Raw genomic sequence first — 20,734 nt, 5'->3', positions numbered from 1 at the left:
CCTAGTTGAATAAGATGCTTTCCAGATAACTAAATCTTTGCTGAAAGTAAGCAGGGAGAATCTTTCTGGTCTAGACAGGGGTTGCAGACTTTTTCTGTCAATGGCTCACATGCAGTATCTATTACAAATTCTTTTTTTTTCCCCCCGAAACAGCCCTTTAAAGATGTAAAAATCATCCTTAGCTGCCCCCGCCCCCGCAAGCAAAAAGTGGTCACAGGCTGTAGTTTTCAGGTTCCTTATTGTGACAGGAGCTCCTTGGAGAAGTGGCTGATTCTAAAGCCGGAGGAGGGAAAATATAAGAGGAGCCTGGAGCTTCCCATAGCATCAGAGAGTGAGGAAGTATAGGAGGAAAAAAGTAAAGGATGGGGCATGTCTGAAGGACCCAGGAGTCAACTTGAAACAGCTCCCAGGGGCCAAAGCTCGAACAATTTGAGCCACAAAGAAATGAGAATAATGGATTATAACCCAAAGAATAAAATAAATATCTTATGAGTTCATAACTTTGTAAATGACTGAATAAGTAAGTGTGGGAGGAGGGACAAATCTTCCTTACAGAAGCGTACCAAGTAGTAAATGTAGAAGGAACGAGGGGAATAGAAGAATCACCACTAGAACCTCACAGTATTCATTGCTGCAGGGAAGACGCACAACTCCGGTGAAAACTATGGTGTAAAGCTTCCCGGAGACCCGGGGCGTGTGAAGAGCCTCAGAGTGTATCCCCGGGTATCAGTTACTCTAGTCCTTTTAACCTGTGTCTACACATCCTGGGACACGCCTCCCTCCGGGAAGTACAGCTTAATTCCCTTACCCGTGCGTGTTCCCTGGACTTTGTGACCCGCTTCTGAAGAGAGGCGTATGCGAAGGGAAAAGGGTAACTTCACTGTGGGCAAACCTGGCAGAAACCCCCTGGGCCAAGGGATCCAGTTTCACGTCACTGGTAATGATTGTGCCAACATCACATGCCCCAGATACGATGTCGTGAGAAGGACCTTTCACCATGTGGTGTTCTAGGTTCTTCCCAGATATCTGTAACCTCAGTCCAGTCATGAGAAAACATCAGGCAACCCCATTTGAGGGACATTCTACAAAATAACTGACCAGTACTCTTCAAGAGTGTTGGAGCTATGAAACACGGACAGAGAGACATCAGAGATCGGAGGAGACTAAGTGGACATGATGAGTAAATGCAACATTGGTGGCCTGGATTGAATCCTAGAAAAGAAAAACGGTGTTGATGGAAAAACTGGTAAAATCCAAATAAAGTCAGAAGTTCAATTAGTGTTGATAGTATTGTACCAGTGTTACTGTTTTAGCTTTGATAAGTACACTATGTAAGATGCTAATGGTAGTGGAAGCGAGGTGAAGGGTATATGAGGACCGTCTGCACTGTCTCTGCAACTCTTCTGTAAATCTGAAGTTGTTTCAAAACCAGAAGTTTTTAAGATTTTTTTTTTGATTTGTACCAATTTTAAAGTCTTGATTGAATTTGTTACAATATTGCTTCTGGTCTCGAGGCATGCGGGATCTTAGCTCCCTGACTAGGGATTGAATCCACACCCCCTGCATTGGAAGGTGAAGTCTTAACCACTGGACCGCCAGGGAAGTCCCCAAACCAGAAGTTTTTAAAAAAAAACCCTCTAACTCCTTATCCTGGGTTGGTCATCAGCTTTATCTTGAGCATTTGAGCATTATTTTATTAACTCTTGGTCCCGTTTGTATCTGGCAGAAAATATATTGATTCACTTATTAAAGTTGATTTTGGAATGCGCATGTTAATATTGTTTATTTCTCTTTCCAGGGGAGGCACCCGCTGCAGAAATTTCCTCATCTTTTGTGATCCTGTCTGTGTGCGGTTTAATGATATTAATAGTGTTAATTGTAAACTGTGTATCCTGCTGTAAGGACCCAGAAATAGACTTTAAGGTGAGCACAGACGGTAGGAACATTTAAAGTCATCCTCTGATACATTTACCAATAGAACGGCTGTATATCACAGTCCCTTGGGTGCAGGAGTTGGCAAATTTTTTTCTGTAGGGGCCAGATAGTAAATATTGAAGTTAAATAAAGAGCTATTGTAAATAGTAAATACTGTGGGCCATACAGTCTCTGTCATGGCTACTCAGCTCTCAACTCGGCCTCTGTAGCCACGTGAGCCACAGACAGCATGGGAACAGGTGGTCACCGCTGTGTGCCAGTGAAATCTCGTGTACAGAATAAAGTAGGTGGTCTGGATTTGGCTCACTGGCTGCAGGTGCTGGCCCTGCCTCAGAGCATCATTGACAGTAGCCACTTGCCTGTTTTAAGTTTTGTCAAGTGAGGAATAAGGAATGATGATTGAATTCACTTGCTATAAGACCTGTAAGGAGAAGCAGGCTGGTTTTGATTTTTTTCCAAACTGTGTGCTGGTGAATTTGTGGTTGTTGAGATCATTGAGGCCAGTGTGTTTTCTGTGTGAGGAAGAGCATCTTTCAGTTTACCTCGAGCCCTGAGTTCCCTGAGGAGAAGAAAAGAAGGGTGCCAGTTGTAAAGCTTGCCCAGGGTGGAGGGTGGAGGTGGGGGAGGTGATAATACAGAAGGATTGTTGTCGTAGCTGTTGAGGATGGGTGGAGTCTGCCAGAAACCAGCTGGGATATCCCCTCTAGAACTTACCGCTGGCATGTGTTAGGGCTCAGTGAAGACTTATTAAAAGGAGTACATAAAAGAAGGGAAAAAAAGGACTGTGCACATGCAGAGGAAATGGTCTTTAATATAGAGCTTTACCAACTGGACTAGGGCTGTCCCAGGAGTCCTGAGGACTGTGGTTCAAATCAGGGGAAAACCTTTTTCGTGGATGTGTGGACCTTATTTCTCGAGCCTCACACCTGTTTCTGTCGTGTGTTCCCTTTACCTTGGGTCTGGTGGCAGCTCTGAGGAGAGAAGATGTGCTGTCCCTTTGGCTGGACACCAGTGTTATACACACACAGGATGGAGGCTGGAGGACGGGTGGGCGTCCGGGGGGAAAGGCTGATGAGCACAGGTCATTTTCTTTAGAAGATTTCACCACAGACATGGAGGACGTGAGTACCTAGGCCCTCGGATCAGTGCAGACACTTCTGTGGGAACCCAGCAACTGCGCCGCACAGGGCCACAGAGGTGGGCAGAGAATCTGTGTCCCTTGACTGTCAGTCTTGCTGAGGGACTTTGCACAGACCCCTGGCCCTTTGAGGACAAAGATAAAGCCTGATCAGTGTTTCTGAAAATGAAAGCCAGTTTCTCTCTCACATCACGATACCTCATTCTTGCCTCGAATTGTTCTAACCCCCCTGACGCTTAGTGTGGACACAGGGCATTTATGATGACTTAGATTCAGGGAGGGTGTGTTTTTATCGGGCTTCCCCAGGTGATTCTGATGCAGGCGGCTCAGGGACCACACCGTACAGAGGATCCTCTCCAGCTTCCAGACTGTAACTGAAGAAGAGTGTCACCATCTATCATTTGTGGGTTTCCTTTAGACTTAGAAGTGTGGTGTTTCAGAACTAAATGGTCCCTGGGAAGTCATTTACAGGCCAAGAAGCTGCAGTCTTTTACAAGTGACCTGGTCTTCTCTCACGGCCCCGTTGTTGTTTTATACTGTTGTGGTTGTTATTTTTATTGTTGCTGTTACACTGTACTACTTCTGTGAATCTTTAGAATCATCTGCTGCCTAACGGTATATCCTGCCGCTGCCAAGGTTAGGAGTGATGGATGAAGTCTTTTTTTAATGAGAGAACCTTTAGGAATGTCTGAAGGGGAAATTGGACAAAGCTGTTGTGTTTAGAGGTGACCTCACAGATTGAAGTGTCCTGCTCTCCCCTCCCCCGATACAAATAGTGATAGTGTCCTAATGCGTTTGACAACGTGTATGACATACATAAGAATATGCCCTCTTGCATGCATGTGAGAGCATAAATGTTATATCAGAGAAGTCCACCCTTGCAACTTTCAGCTTCTCCCTTGCATGGGGGCGGGTGGGGTAGAGGGAGGTCGTAGAAAAGGGAGCTGTGTAGACGAGTGAAAACAGTCTCGTTCAGCTTCTGTCATGGATCCTGGTGGGGTAATGCTCATTAATTATCTGAATGAAAGACCTTTATAATCATCCGTATCTATGTTAGATTAACATGGACACCAAGGTAGGCCCAGCTCACTGGAATGATGACAGGAAGAGTCAGGATAGCTTTCTGCTGGACAGAGTCACTTAAAAGGTTTCCACAGCGTTATTGATGCAGCCTCAGTATTAAAGTTGCCATCTTTAGAAAGCTGGATGTTCTTAGAATGTTTATTGCACTTATGTGATACAGAGTTTAGTACTGACCTTCCTGGTTCAGATCTTGATAGTTTTGTTACCCAGTTTAATTTATCCATTATTACTCTTTCCAGAGAAATAGGACTCGCTTAAAAATATCTTTTCTGAGTCTTTTAACTATCTTTATTTTGATTGAAATCACACAGCAACTAGAAGTACATATACAATTGAAAAATAAATGTTTTGATTCAATATGCAGAGAGAGTTGTAATAGTAATAAAAAGAATACCTTAAACTATAGTAACTTAAACATAAAATTTTGAAACTGGAAGATTATTTCCCTTTTAAGTTCCAGGGTCATTTTAGAAAACTTTGCATTTAACTTCAAGTTATCAGTTTAAAAATTACATAAAATATGTATAATTTATTTTCAGATCTTATTTATTCTGCTATTTTGAGTTGGAGAACACAATTACACATGCTTTTTACCTGAAGTCAGCACAAATTGGAAAAAAAAATTATGGCAGTGTGTTCCAAATGAGTGAATAAATGTTCATATCTTAAATGTTAGCAGATGTTTTTGGTATTTACTCTCAAGCTGATTTATATTAGATATAACATTGCTCGTCCTTTATTTTAGGAATTTGAAGATAATTTTGATGATGAGATTGATTTCACACCACCAGCAGAAGATACTCCCTCTGTTCAATCCCCAGCAGAAGTTTTCACACTTTCAGTACCAAATATTTCACTACCAGCTCCATCACAATTCCAGCCTTCTGTAGGTAAGACCTTCCATCCTGAGGTCATGTTTCCATGAATAATTTCTGAGAAATGAGAAAGCGAGCCTTACTACTAATCATAAAAAAATTGGACTGCCTGCCTCCTCTGCTTGCTAATTTTTCTTCCTTCTGCTCTCTGGTGAAGCTGAATTCTAGTGGTCAGGCCCATTGCATTCCTGCAAAAGCTGAGTCCTTTCCTTTTGGACCTTGGCTCTGGCATAAGAGTAAATTGGTCTCCTCGATTCTTCAAAGTGGAATACTCTGACAGAGGCTTCTGGCCTCTGTGTTGGTAGGAAGGCTTCTCTGCCAGTTCTCAACACTGCCTGTCTGGCTGAGTAGGACACTGCTGTTTTCTACTGGGATGTCCTGCATTTGGATATTACTTTTCATGCTAAGATAGAAGATAGAGGTTTGACTAGATGTTAATTAATTTCTTATTATAAAATAGAGTATCACTAGTGGTTCAATAATTAGGGATTTCTAATACTGCTGAGAAGGTTCTTTAAGTCTTTGTAGGTACCAAGCCTGCCTTGGTACTGCACACACAGTGGTGTATGTTTAGGGCAGTATAAACTGAACAGTTGATTAATATTGCTATAGGCTGTATTTTAAAGAAAGCTAGCTAAAACATGACACAGCTGGTGTGTTTCATACAAAATATTTATATGTGGTGTGAGGTAATGATCCAGGTTAATCCTACAGGTGGATGACTAGTTGTCCCAGCAACAAGTTTTGAGGAGACGGTTCTTCCCGCCTTGAATTGTCTTGGCACCCTTGTTGAAAATCAGTTGACCATATTCGTTTAGGTTAATTTCTGGACTTTCAGTTGTATTCCATTGATCTATATGTCTATCCTTATGCCAGTACCACACTGTTTTGATTATTGTAGCATTGTAGTAAGATTTGAAACTGGGACGTATGTGTCTTCCAACTTTTTTTTTTTTCTAGATTGTTTTGGCTATTCTGAGTCCCTTGCAATTCTGTATGAATTTTAGGATCAGTTTTTCCATTTCTGCAAGACAGGCCACTGGAATTTGTGTGTGTGTGTGTGTGTGTGTGTGTGTGTGTGTGTGTGTGTGTATGTATGTATGTATGTGGGTGTGTGTGCACCCATGCATGCATATCATTTGATTCCCTTCTCATTCCCTTTTGTGTATATTTTTTATATTTTTAAAAAGTGATTATAATGGGATTACAATTACCTTAAATTTATAACAACTGAGTTTGAATTTATAACAACTGAATTTATATTCAACAACATATAAAACCTGTTCCTTCCCTTTATGTTGACACACGTTACAGCTTTATACATTGTGTGCCCATTAACATAGATTTATTGTTGACCTTTGAACAACGAGGGGGTTAAGGGTGCTGACCCACATCCCACACAACCATGCACCCCCCAGCCCTGCACACAGTCGAAAATCTGTGTATAACTTTATAGTCGGCCTTCTGTATCCATGGTTCTGCATCCAACTGTGGATTGTGTAGTGCTATAGTATATATTGAAAAAAATCTACATTTAAGTGGACCTGTGCAATTCAAACCTGTGTTGCTCAAGGGTCAACTGTACAGTTTTTTAATGTGCTTGTCTTTTAAGTCATATAAGAAATAAAAAAGGAGCTACACACAAAAATACAATAATACTGGCTTTTATTTTACCTATGTAGTTACCAGAAATCTTTATTTCCTCATATGACTTCTAGTTACTCTTTAATGTCCTTTTATTTTAGCCTGAAGGACTCCCTTCAGCATTTCTTATAGGGCAGGTGTACCGGCAGCAAACTCCCTAAACTTGTTTATCTGGGGATGTCTTAATTTCTCCTTCATTTTTAGAGGACAGTTTTGCTAGGTATAGAATTCTTGGTTGATGGTACTGTTCTTTAGCACTTTATATGTGCCATCCCACTCCTTTTGGCCTCCATGGTTTCTGATGAGACATGCATGGAATTGTTATTCTTATTGAAGATCCCTTGAATGTGATGACTTGTTCTCTCTTGCTGCTTTCAAAATTCTCTATCTTTGGTTTTTGATAGTTTGATTATAATGTGTCTTGGTGTGGATCTCTGAGTTTATCTTACTTGGACTTTGTTGAACTTCTTAGATGTATAGATTCATGTTTCTCATAGATTTGAGACATTTTTTACCATTATATCTTCAAGTATTCTTTCTGCTTCCTTTTCTCCCTCATCCTCTGGGGCTCTCGTTATATGTATGTTGGTCTACTTGATGGTATCCCACAAGTCCCTTAGACTTCATTCATTAATGTTCTCATTCTTTTTTCTTCCTGCTCCTCAGATTGGATAATTTCATTTGACCTCCCTTCAGGTTTACTGATTATTCTGTCTGCTCAAATCTCTTGTTGAAACCCTCTTGTGATTTTTTTTTTTTTTTTGGTTATTGCACTTGCAGCTCCAAAATTCTATTTGGCTCCTTTTAATAATTTCTATCACTTTATTGGTCCTCTCTATTTATTGGGATATCATTCTCTCAGTTTCCTTTGGTTCTTTGTCTGTGGTTTCCTTTAGCCCTTTCAGCATGTTTAAGACAGTTGATTTAAGGTCTTGTCCAGTAAGGCCAATGTCTGTTTTCTCAGGGACATTTTCTTTTAAATATCTTTTGTACCAGTGCATGTAGCATTCTTTATTGTTTTTTATTTGGTTTGTAATTTTTTGTTGAAAACTGGACATTTTGAATAATATGCAAAAAAAGAAGAAAATAGAAAGGAAACAAACGACAGATGCTGTCTAGGTCCTGGCAGACTGGCTCTATGTTGGGGCAGGTCCTTAGCCTGGCCGCTGACAGCTCTGCCTTAGCCTTCACTTCCTGCTTTGCTGAGCATGAGACTTGCCAGAGGTGAAACCTCTGTTCTTCTCGGGCCTCTTCTGAGTGTGTGTGCTTCCCTGGGCATGCAAGTGGCTCTCTAAGTTTCCCTGTTTGTGTAATAATAGCTTTTTTAAATGAAAGCCCATATCCCCGCAAACCCCCCAAATTTCACTGGGCTTTTCTGCTAAAGCTCCAGCCTGTCTGTTATTGCCTCAGTTGGGTTTTTTTATTTGCCCCGGGCAGCAGCGCCTTGTCCAGTTGGCTTTTGTTGTTTTTGAGGCACGTGAAGCCTCTCCATCCTGATAGAGCCCAAGTTAGGTGGAACAAGGGGCACCACTGCAGCAGGCCTTCCGGGAAACCCCAGTCAGGTCAAAAAGAAGCACAGTTCCTGGGGAAGAAGGTCACTGTGCTCCCTCTGAAACCAGCACCCACTCTGGCACATGGGTCATCTTTAAGATGTGCTGCGAGAGAGGTAGGACGTGAGTAAATTAAAGGCCACAAAGCAAGTCTCCCTGTTTCAGTGGCCTTCCTCCTGGTTCTCTTTGGTTGCTATAAACTTTTTCCACTCTCCAGAGTTCTGATAAGGTTGATGCTTACAGTTTTTTGACAAGATTTTCAGTGTTTCTAGGGAGGGACAGCCCCGGAGGTCCCTACTTCGCCATAAAAGTAAGGACTGAGTAAAGGCCAGTGAGGTGGTGGTGACTGGTGGTTATAGTAGGGTAGTTGGTCAGAGGATTCCGTGCAAGAGCTTAAAGTCAGGGCAGGATACTCATTCACAAATACTGTCAGTTTTAAAATTTGAGACCGTTTTGGCATTATTAGTTTGAGAGAGATGTTTTATGTATTTATTTCTACTTTATTATCACAAACATTAAATTTATGTTAGTGTTTGTACTTTATAGGTTATATATTTAATATTTATTTCAGTTAACTACTTATCTTTAGTTTTCAATGTTCTCTTTCCTACAGAAGGTTTGAAGTCTCAAGTTGCCCGCCACAGTCTAAACTATATACAGGAAATTGGAAATGGCTGGTTTGGAAAGGTAAAGTTTGTTCGCTTTCATTTTTTCCCCTCCTACTTATACTGTTTAGAATTTAAAGCTAATTAAGACTTGTGTTATGTGACATTCCATATACTGTCTGCACACTATGGTACCAATTGAATTTCTCCATTGGCCCCTGAAACCATGTGGAAGTGTGAGCGTCAGCATTCCTGGGTGTGTGAGTTTTTCCAAGAAGGTCTTTTATTTCTATATCAGAGACTTTTCTAGTTGTTGGCAGACAACGGTAAGCAGGGAAAAGAGATGGGAATTTTAGAAGCTTTTTGTCCTCCTCAAATTATTTGTTTCTTCTTTCTTCTCCCCCTTCCCTTATGACACTTAAACCACTTTATAATAGATGGGTAGTATGGTTATAATGAAAACCATTGTGAAGAACTGTTGTGTTTCCCGTAGCCTGTCAAGTGACCTATAATAACACACTTTGTTGATCTTTTTACCACAGAAGGAATGATCTTTTTTATAACAACTGTTTCTATGATGGAGCAATCATTCTTTGTAAAAGGGTGTAACTGAGTGATCATTGCATCATAAGCAGGGCGGTCACGACCAGAAGATGTATTTGCTCTGTAGTCAACCATCTCATGCTTCTGTCTTTCTGATAAGAGTTGTTTGTCCTGTATCTTTTATGTCGTCCAAACTTTATTAGTTACCAGATCTTCTAAGCCATTTAGCAAAACCTATTATGTGTCAGACGTTGTTCTTGGTGCTGGGAGTATGATGTGGAGGAAGATGGTAAAGTCCTGGCCTGTGGAGTCCTGGGAATGTAGCAGCAAACGAGATGGAACCCTTGCCCTGACAAAGCTGAAATTTCTAGTTGGGGCTGGGGGGTGATCAGACAGTAAACAGTCAATGGTAGGAGACAGGCTCAGAGAGGGGTAGGGGAGCCAGGGGACATGAGGTATTTCCTGCATTTAGAGACTTTGACTTTTCCTCAGAGGGGGCTAGGAAGGTGCTCCAGGATCTGGGGATGAGTGACATCACCTGGCTTACGGGTTGAGAGGATCGCCATGTTGTAGAGGGCCACGGGGAAGCAGGGAAATTGGTAAGAAGGCTGCCGCAATTGTCTAGGGAGAGTTGCAGGCAGGCTTGGACCTGGATGATAGCATGGAGAGGTCGAGGTTCCAACAGGAGCACACAGGACTTGGGATGGAGCAGATACGGAGTCTGGAGAGGGAAAGAAGTTAAGGATGATGGCTTATGGCCCGATTGGCAAGAAGCATGGAGTTGCTGTGATCTGAGATGGGAAAGACTAGGGAGAAGCAGACGTGGAGGAGGAAGATGGGTTCACTTTTGGATACATCAGGGGTGAGATGGCTCTCAGATGTGCAAATAGAGATACCATGTAGGCAGCTGGAAATGCAAATTGAGAGTTCAAGACAGAGATATAAACTTGGGAGAACTCAGTATAGAGGTGGTACTTGAGGCTAGATGAAATCACCGAGAATGCTAACACAGAGGAGAGGGGGAGGCACAAGGACCGAGCCCTGAGGCCCTGCAGCGGGGAGGTCAGCACAGTCAGGGAGACCCTGTGAGGGAGACAGAAGAGTCAGCCAGTGAGTAGGAGAGGGCACAGGAGAGAGGAGCATTATTCTGAAGGTCTGAGGAGGAGCTCCAGAAGATGAATTGCAGTAGATGCTGTGGAGACACTGAGCAAGATGAAGGCTGGAGAATTAGGACCCAGCAGCATGCAGTCCGTGGTATCCTCAAAAGATTCAGTGCTTGTGACGTCAAAAGGGCCATGTCACATCCTCACGTGTGATGGGTTCCAGGGAGAAACTGGAGATGGCACATTTAGACAACTCTGTTGAGGAGTTTTAGTCTAAAAGGGAACAGAGAAATGATGAGCTGTTTGGGTCCATCCAAGGGCCAAGGGGAGGTTTTTTGATTGTTTTTTTTATAGTATATGCTGCTATTTTAGCATGTTTATATGGGAGGGGGACTGATACTGTGGGCGGGGGTGTAAGCGTAGAAGGGATCCACAGCATTATTGTAGGACTTGGTCTTAGGCACAGGGACAGTTTCTCTCCTGAAGTGGGAGCAGAAACAGGATGTGTACACAGGTGCAGGTGGATTTGGTGTTAAAATGAGCAGGTACACTTCTGATCATTTTATTCAGTAAATAGGAGTCCCGTTTGAAATGCAGGAGTGAAAAGATGTACGTGAAGTTTGAACAAGAGGAGAATGTGGGAAAGTATATCAACTGGGGAAATGGGGGTGGTGGTGAGCAGCGCTGAGGACCCTCACAGATTTAAAATGAGACCACTCATCATGGCTTTTTTCTACTTTTGATGCTTTTTATTGTAGGCAAGTAGATGGATTTAAGCAGCACCGAGGCTTGGCTGAGCTAATAGACCTCAGTGAGAGGGCGCGGGGGTGATGGGAGTGAAGGGTCGTGGGCTCTAAGCTGTCAGGGAGGGGAGCGGGGCCTGCAGTCAGGACAGGAGGGTGGAAAAGCGGGATCACTAGTGGATTGGGGGGCAGGTTGTGCACTTGTTGGATTAGACTGTTGAAGTAAGTGAGCTGGAAATCTAAGGATGGGTAGAGAAGAAGTTAAGATTCAAGGTTTTGGACATAACATAATTACTAGCTAGGTCTAGACCCCTGGAAGTGTTTGCTGAGATGGGCTCATAGGAAAGATGAGTGGGAGTGAGGTCAGAGAACTGAGAGGTCCCAGTGTTGAGTGAATAGTCCCTGCATATGTTGCCCTCCAAGGATGACCACAGTGCTGGCTACCGAGAGAGAGACAGTGAGCCAGACCACTGCACTGGTCCCCTAGTTATGCTCTCCTCTTTGCAAATCAACACCATGGACGTGTTAGGCTTGTTATATCTGTGCAAACTCGTTATTTGAAACAGAGAATATGGCTTAGTTAATTATCAGAGTTTCCTGTTCTATGCATTCTTCTGCCCTTACATTCCTAATATAACATTAAATTCTGTTCAGCTTCTTATTCTCTATTTTCAGGGCATTAAAATTAATCTATTTTATAAAAATATAAAAAACCTATTTTAAAAGGAAGCCTTTTAGTTTTGACCATTCTCAAATTAGATAAAAATCTTTACTTCATCATCATTTTCATCTTAAATTTGTATTTCATCTTAAATAGTGCCTTTGTATTGTCCTATATTAATACTTAATATATCACTTGTAGCTTGTTCTTATTTTCATTCGCATTTTGTGTTCTGTTAATTCCATGGAGTGTTTTTTCCCTGTGTTTTGACTGAAGCTTTAGTACAAGATAAAGGCCTGGAATAACTGGCATGCCCTGGATTTTTAAAGCTATAATGCAATGATAGTTTGTACACTGGCTGTTTGTCAGTTTATTTTGTCCTATGTGAAGTAGACATAACAAAATAACACAACTCATTTGAAGTGTTTTTGAGAAATATTTGGGTTATATTTGAACCAAACTAATAAATTACTCTTCTGTAATATCATTGGCAATTTCTGTTAAAGTATAAAACATTTTTAAGTAAATAGAAAAGAAGTACATATAAATATATGAATGTTGTAAACACCTGATGACTGTTTTAAAACTTAAGGAAAATATTTTAGCTTTCCAAGCTTTTCGTGAGGTAGAATTTAAAATAATAAATTCTGTTGCTTAATTTATTTTCCTGTATTCCATTTCCTGGTAAGTGTAACATACTTCTTTATCATGTTGATGGAAGTGAAGTGAAAAACTATTCTTTGGTTTTAGGTGCTCCTTGGAGAGATCTACACGGGCACTAGTGTAGTGAGAGTAATAGTGAAGGAGTTAAAAGCAAGTGCGAGCCCAAAGGAACACGATACTTTTTTGAAAAATGGAGAACCATACTAGTAAGTAAACCGTAATGAATGTTTTGTAAACGTGGTCTGTGGTCTGTTGAAAATCAGGTGTTTAAAACGCCTTTGGGATTTCTGCTTGTAAAATACAAAATTTAAATAAGATCCAGAGTCTCATAGCATAAGACCCAAAATGTCCAGGTTTCAGCTGAAATCACTGATCTTTCCAAGAACCAAGAGAACTCAACTAAGTAAGAAAAGACAACAGATGGTGGGAATGTAATTTGGTGCAGTCACTATGGAAAACAGTATGGAGATTCCTCAAAAAACTAAACGTAGAGTTGCCAAATGGTCCAGCAATCCCACTCCTGGATGGGTCCAGCAATCACACCCCCAGACAAAACTCTAATTTCAAAGAGATACATGCACCCCTCTCTTCATAGCAGCACTATTCACAATAGCCAAGACATAGAAACAACCTAAATGTCCATCAACAGAGGAATGGATAAAGAAGATGTGGTACATTATATATAATGGAATACTACTCAGCCATAAAAAAGAATGAAATAATGCCATTTGCAGCAACATGGATGCAACTAGAGATAATCAAACTAAGTGAAGTAAGTCAGACAGAGAAAGACAAATATCGTATGATATCACTTATATGTGGAAGCTAAAATATGACACAAATGAACTTGTTTACAAAACAGAAACAGACTCACAGATATAGACAATAAGCCTGTGGTTACCAAGTGGGAGGGGGGCCAGGGTAGGGATAGACTGGGAGTTTGGGGTTAGCAGACGCACACTGTTATATATAGAATGGATGAGCAACAAGGTCCTACTGTTACAGCACAGGGAACTATATTCAATACCCTGTGATAAACCATAATGGAAAAGAATATGAAAAAGAATACATTTACAACTGAATCACTTTGCTGTACAGTACAGATTAGCACAACATTGTCAATCAACTGTACTTCAATAAAATAAACACACACAAAAAATAGAAAAGGCAACAGATACCAACACCAAGATGACAGAGATGTTAGGATTATCTGACAAGGGTTTTAAAGCAGCTGTTGTAAAAATGCTTCAATGAGCAATAAATTATAGTACCCTGGGACTTCCCTGGTGGCATAGTTGTTAAGAATCCGCCTGCCAGTGCAGGGGACACGGGTTTGAGCCCTGGTCTGGGAAGATCCCACATGCCATGGAGCAACTAAGCCTGTGTGCCACAACTACCGAAGCCCACATGCCTAGAGCCTGTGCTCTGCAACAAGAGAAGCCACCGCAGTGAGAAGCCCATGCACTGCAACAAAGAGTAGCCCCCGTTCGCCGCATCTAGAGAAAGCCTGTGTGCAGCAATGAAGACCCAACATAGCCAAAAATAAAATAAATAAATAAATTTATATTTTAAAAAATTCTAGTACCCTTGAAACAAATGAAGAAAACAAAGTTTCAGCAAAGACATAGACTACATAAAGAAGACCAAAGTGGACACTTTAGAACTGAAAAATATAATAATCAAAGTAAAAACTCAGTGGATGAGTTCAACAGCAGAATGGAGAGGACAGAGGGAAAAATCAGTGAAGTTGAAGATAAAACAATAAATATCACCCAGTTCAAACAACAGAAAGAAAATATGCTTAAAAAAGTGAAAAGTGCCTCAGGGACTTGGGGGACTTGAACAAAAGATCAAGACATCCCAGATTGAAAGGAGATAGAAAGTGGATAGAAAAAGTATTTGAAGAAATATTAACTGGAAAATGTTCCACATTTTGAAAAGACAAACCTACAGATTCATAAGTTGATCAAATCTCCAACAGGATAAACCCAAAGAAATTCATGCCAGCACACATCATAATCAAACTTCTGAAAATGAAAGACAAAAAAATCTCAAAAGCCGGGAGAAAGAAACACCACCTCACCTGTAGGGGGGTTACATTGAAAAGAGGACAAGTCTCAAATCAATAACCTAAGCTCATACTTTAAAGGACCAAAAAAAGAGGAGCAAGATGAACTCAAAGCAAACAGAAGGAGTAGATATTAAAGATAAGAGCAGAGGTCGATAAGATTGAAAACAGTAGATAAAAATCATTGAAACAGGGGCTTCCCTGGTGGCGCAGTGGTTGAGAGTCCGCCTGCCGATGCAGGGGACACGGGTTCGTGCTCCGGTCTGGGAAGATCCCACATGCCGCGGAGCGGCTGGGCCCGTGAGCCATGGCTGCTGAGCCTGCGCGTCCGGAGCCTGTGCTCCGCAACTGGAGAGGCCACAGCAGTGAGAAGCCCGCGTACTGCAAAAAAAAAAAAAAAAAAAAAAAAAATCATTGAAACATAAAGTTGGCTCTTTGGAAAGATAATAAAATTGACAAACCTCTAACAAGACTGACAGAGAATAAAAGAGAAGACACAGATTCCTAATATCAGGAATGAAAGAGACCCTACAGACATCAAAAGGATAATAAGGGACAAACAGCTCTACGTATATATATATTTGACAACTTAGATGAAATGAACTAATTACTCAAAAAGCACAAACCACCACGACTCACCCAATATGAAATAGGTTATTTGAATAGACCTATAATCATTGAAGAAATGGAGTTTGCAACTTAAAAACTCTCAAAAAGAGTCCCCAGGCTTAGACAGTTTGACCAGAGCATTCTACAAAACAACTAAAGATGAATTAATGCCAGTTCTACACAATATTTTCTAGAAAATAGAAGAGGAGGGAACACTTCCTAACTCATTTTACGAAACCAGTATTACCGTGATACCAAAACTTGACAAAGTGCAAAAAGGAAAACTGTAGACCAATATCTGTCATCGATGTTGATGCAGAAATTCTAACCAAAATATTAGCAAATATATAAAAAGTTATATATCATGACCAATTGGAATTTATTCCAGGAATGCTAGTCTGATTCAGTATTTGAAAATCAATCAGTGTAGTCCACCATAATTACTGGGTAAAGAGGAAACATCACATGATCCTGTCAGTTGATGGAGAAAAACATTTGACAAAACTCCACACTAATTCATGATAAAAACTCTTTGAAAACTAGAAATAGATGAGAATCTCCACTTATTAAAGAACATCTACAAAAAATCTACATCTAGCATCATACTTAATGGTGAAAGACTGAATGCTTTTATCCCTAAGATCAAGAAAGACGTAGATGTTCGCTCTCATCCCTGCTATTCAATAAGAGCCAGAAGTTCTAACTAGCTCAATAAGGCAAGAAAAGGAAACATTCAGAAGCCCGTAGATCAGAAAGAAAGACCTAAGTGCCTGTGTTTATATGCAGAAAATCCCAAGTAATCTCCGAAAAAAAAAAAAAAATCCCCTAGAACTAGTAAGAGAGAATTCAGCAAGGTTGCAGGATGCATGGTCAACATACAAAAGTCAGTTTTATTTCTGTGTACTATCAATAAACATGTGGAAACCAACTTTAAAATAACTTTTATATTCACTCAAAAACAAAAAAGAAATACTTAAGTACATGTACAGGACTTGTGTGCTGAAAACTATAGAAACTGATGAAAGAAATCAAGGTCTAAATAAACGAAGAGACATACCATATTCATGGGTTGGAAGATTCGTGAAGATGTCCGTTCTTCCCAGTCAGATTCCTGCAATTCCTATCAAAATCCCAGCAAGATTTTAAAAACCTATATACAAGATTATTCTAAAATTATATATAAAGGCAAAAGTAGGATAGGTGAAACAAGTATGAAAAATAAGAATAAAAATTGGAGGAATCATTTGACCCAATTTCAAGACCTTATATAGCTACGTAATTAGGACTGTGTTTTTGGCAGAGAGATAGACAGAACCCAACGGTAAAAGACAAAAATAAACAAAAGACATCAAGTGACACCAAAGAGGATCTATGGATGGCAATGAAAAGATCAACATCATTAACTAGGGTAATTACAGTCATGATGAGAGACCACTTCACAAGTATTAGGAAAGCTAAAATAAAACAGCAACAATACCAGATGCTGGTGAGGATGTGGAGAAACTGGATCTCTCACACATTGCTGGTGGGAATGTAAAATGGTACAGCCACTTTGGAAAATAGTTTTGACAGTTTGTTAAAAAACTAAACATACACTTACCACTGTATGTATTAGTCAACGTTCTCCAGAGAAACAGAGCCAGTAGAATCTGTAGATAGATAGATGGATGGATGTATGGATGTATGGAAAGATGGATAGATGGATAGATGGATGGATGGATAGATAGGTAGGTGGATGGATAGATAGATACATAGATGAATGGCTAGAGGGATGGATGGATGGACAGAGAGGTAGAGAGAGAGATGGATGGATGGATGGATGGAGAGATAGATGGATGGATGGATGGATAGCGAGAGAGAGATAGATGGATAGATAGGTAATTTATTTTAGGGAAATGGCTCATGCAGTTATGGAGACTGGCAAGTCTGCAGGGTGGACCAGCAGGCTGGAGACCCAGAGCAGAGCCACTGTTCAGTTCATGTCCAAGGCCATCTGCTGGCAGAATTCCTTCTTCACTGGGTGAGGCTAGTCTTTGTTCTTTGGACAAAGCCCACCCACATTTTGGAGCACCGTCTGCTCTTACTGAAAGTCCACTGATTTAAATGATGATCTCATCCAAAAACACCTTCACAGAAGTGTCCAGAATAATGTTTGACCAAAATATCTGCATTGTGGCTCAGCCAAGTTGACAGAAAATTAACCATCACATCTTGTAACCCAGCTGTTGCACTCCTAGGCATTTATCGCATAGAAATGAAAACTTATTTCCATACAAAATCTCTTGTGTGATTATTTGTAGCGGCTTTATTTATAGGAGCCTCAAACTGGAAAAACTAAAATGCCCTCTATAGGTGACCAGTTAAACAAACTGTGGTCCATCCAGCCATGGAACCCCGCTCAGTAGTAGAAGGGAAGGGACTGCTGAGGCAGGCAGTGACTCGGGTAATCTGGAGGGCATTGTGCTGAGAGAAAAAAATCAATCTCAGAAGGCCACATACTGTGTGATTTCACTTACATAGTATTCTCAGAATGAGGACATTATAGAAAAGGAGACCAGATTCCTGGTTGCCAGGGCTGAGGAATGTTTGGGGGCGGCGGCAGTGTGACTGTAAAGGGGTAGCAGAAAGGGGTGGCATGGGAGATCTTCGTGGTGGGGGGCAGTTCTGCATTTCTGCTGAGTGGTGGTTGCACAAATCCACACATGTTGATAACAGGGCTTGCAAGCCACACACACACCGCACCCTAGTGTCAGGGCCCTAGTTTGGGGATTGCACTGATTGTGTCAGGTGTCACCAGTGGGAAAAACTGGGTGAAGGGGACATGGGACCTCTTTGTACTATCTTTGCAACTTAATTCATTATTGCTTCAAAATAAAGTTTTGAAGTTTAAAAAACCATTTTGGCATATCTTTTTTTTTTTTTAACTTTGTTTTAGACAAAATATTTTCCAAAAAGAGTTTGTGTACTGTGACTTATGAAAATAGTATATAAGCCAGATAGCCTAAGAGGTAACTGAGTATTTTATTATGTGGATTGAAATGCTCATGGAATATAGTTTGCCTTCTTTTAAACGATGCTTCAAAATGATATCTATAAAGTTAAATTACTAAAGTTACAGATTCTTATGTTAGGAGATGTTTTAATTTGTGAAAATGTTCGCCTGATTGGCCTTGAATTACTTAATCATTACATGACTTAGAATACATCTGTTAAATAGAATCTTAATTGTGCTCTTTTCAGTTGATCATATTTAAATCGTTAAGAATGTTAAATTTGCGGTTACTGTTTGAGCAATTCTACTAGCCTGCTCCCTCATGAACAATACTATGACTTTTATTTTTACCAGTATTCTTCAGCATCCAAATATTCTTCAGTGTGTTGGACAGTGTGTAGAAGCAATCCCCTATCTTCTGGTGTTTGAGTTCTGTGACTTGGTAAGTTTTCAGTAGAAATTCAAAGTCAAGTATTCAGAAGTTTTTACCAAAGTGTTTTTGACAGATAGAAATGCTGGATGAGGGACTGCTTTCACTTCTGTCCCAGCTAGTTATTTCCAAAGAAAAATTATTAATAAACTTGATATATTAGCTTTCAGTGGGTTATATTATAGTAACCCCCCCAAATCTCAGTGGCTGATAAGAGCAAAGTGATTCTCATTGGCTCTGGGTCAGCTTCAGCTCTGTTCCAGGCTATGTTCACCTCTACCCCAGAGTCAGTGTTTTATTCTATCTGTAGATGCTGGGGAGAAAAGCGTGTATTCTGGTGATCTGTACAGTATGTCTGTATGAATCTTTTGGGTCAAGTTTATGAGGCTGTTCAAATCTCCTGTATCCTTCTGATTTGTGGGGAGGGGGCAGGGACAGAGGGAGCCTGGGTCAGTTTTCTATCAGTTATTGAGAGGCATGTTAAAATTTCCTGCTCTGATTATGGATTTTCCTTATTTTTCATTATAGTTCTAGTTGTTTTGCTTTGTACATTTTGATACCCCGCTGTGTCAGGGATCCAAATTTAGAGTTGATATAACTTCCCTTAATTTGAAACTTTTATCATTATGAATGCAATCTCTTTAAGATTAAAAGCATTACTGAGGATTAAGTCTGTTTTTATTGATGTTCATGTAGTTAGGCCAGCTTTCTTTTGGTTAGAATTTGCCTGGTTTATCTCTGTCAGTCCTCTTCTCTGGTTGACATCTCTTGTAAATAGCTTACGGTTAGAATTTTATTAACCTGTCAGTCTCGGTCACTTAACATGGAACAGGTCATCCATTTATGTTTATTGTACCTACGAGATATTTGGAATGTTATGTGCCTGTTGTGTATTATTTTTCTTACCTGTTTCAACTTTTCTTTTTTGCTTTTTTTCTAGCCTTCTTTTAGATTCTTGAATTTTTTTGTTTGTTTCAGTTTTCCCCATCTACTATTTTAGATACTGTTTCTTAATTTTGTGTATGGTTACACTAGAAGTTACAACATGCGTATTTAGTGTAACAAGGTCTAAAATTAATCAATATTTTAACCCTTCTCCAGAGATGCTGGGACCTCATCAAGCTCTCTCTCCATGTAAAGAAACCAGAGTTAATCCTACTTTTCTGTGCCCTCCCCACGTTTCCCCCGTCGTGGAGGGTGCTTCCTGATTGAACACTTGGTGTAGAAAGGCAGCGTGCTGTTCTCAAGGGACCCAGAGAGAAAACTGGCCATTGTCCTCTAGGCCTCCTACTTAGAGGGAGCAGACACGTGATAATTGCCATTTAGCCTGATTATTTAATAGAGGCACGAGAACGAAGAGGAAGGAGTTCGCAAGGATGTTTCTCATAGTTTTATTGCGTAGCTGGTTTTGATTATCTCAGAATTATCAGAGCTATGGTATGTATGATCCTTACTTATCATAATATGAAAATAACTCCTTTTAGTCTAGCTCTTGGTGACCAGTATGATAGGTGACACAGCAGGTGAGGAAAGAAGACCAAAGATGCATTTTTATGTGATGAGACAAGTCTGCTTGTCAGAGTTCTGCTTTTCTGAGACATTTAATGGTATCTCTTTTGGGTCCCTAAGCTCCTGATATTAATTATAAATGACAGTGGGAACGTTCTTCATGAATGACTGTAACAGAAATAGCAGCGGGAACCACCATCTTCTTGAAGTCGCACGTTTCCAGGCTAATCGAGGTGGTTTATAAAACTAGCTCATGTACTTTGGCATTTTCTTATTCTTTACCCTGTTTGTCCATTCCTGAAAGTTTTACTAGACAATGTTGTTGTTTTTCCTGGAATAGTAAAAGCTTGATGTTTTCTTCTAAGTGGGTTCAGGTAAATGGGTTTAGTTTTAGTGCTGTTCTAATTTGTTTTTGCTTTTGTTTTTTTTTCAATTTTATTTATTTATTTTTGGCTACATTGGGTCTTCGATGCCGCGCGCGGGCTTTCTCCAGTTGTGGCGAGCGGGGGATACTCTTCATTGCGGCGCGTGGGCTTCTCATTGCAGTGGCTGCTCTTTGTTGTAGAGCACAGGCTTAGTTGCT

The 20,734-nt window shown here is 40.5% G+C and overlaps 1 protein-coding gene across 2 annotated transcripts in view; it reads left to right on the top strand.

Annotated features, from left to right (window-relative positions):
* LMTK2 (lemur tyrosine kinase 2) overlaps nucleotides 1–20,734 on the top strand; it is an 82,268-nt gene that overhangs the window by 25,674 nt on the left and 35,860 nt on the right. For both annotated transcript variants that reach the window (XM_032604676.1, XM_032604677.1), the window contains exons 2-6: nucleotides 1,799–1,923; nucleotides 4,902–5,046; nucleotides 8,839–8,912; nucleotides 12,631–12,749; nucleotides 18,567–18,654. In XM_032604676.1, the coding sequence (XP_032460567.1) occupies nucleotides 1,799–1,923; nucleotides 4,902–5,046; nucleotides 8,839–8,912; nucleotides 12,631–12,749; nucleotides 18,567–18,654 (551 nt within the window). The remainder of the gene's footprint in view (nucleotides 1–1,798; nucleotides 1,924–4,901; nucleotides 5,047–8,838; nucleotides 8,913–12,630; nucleotides 12,750–18,566; nucleotides 18,655–20,734) is intronic.

This window comes from Phocoena sinus, chromosome 15 (genome assembly GCF_008692025.1).
Source record: "Phocoena sinus isolate mPhoSin1 chromosome 15, mPhoSin1.pri, whole genome shotgun sequence".
Lineage (NCBI taxonomy): Eukaryota > Metazoa > Chordata > Mammalia > Artiodactyla > Phocoenidae > Phocoena > Phocoena sinus.
This window is presented reverse-complemented; position numbering and strand designations above follow the sequence as displayed.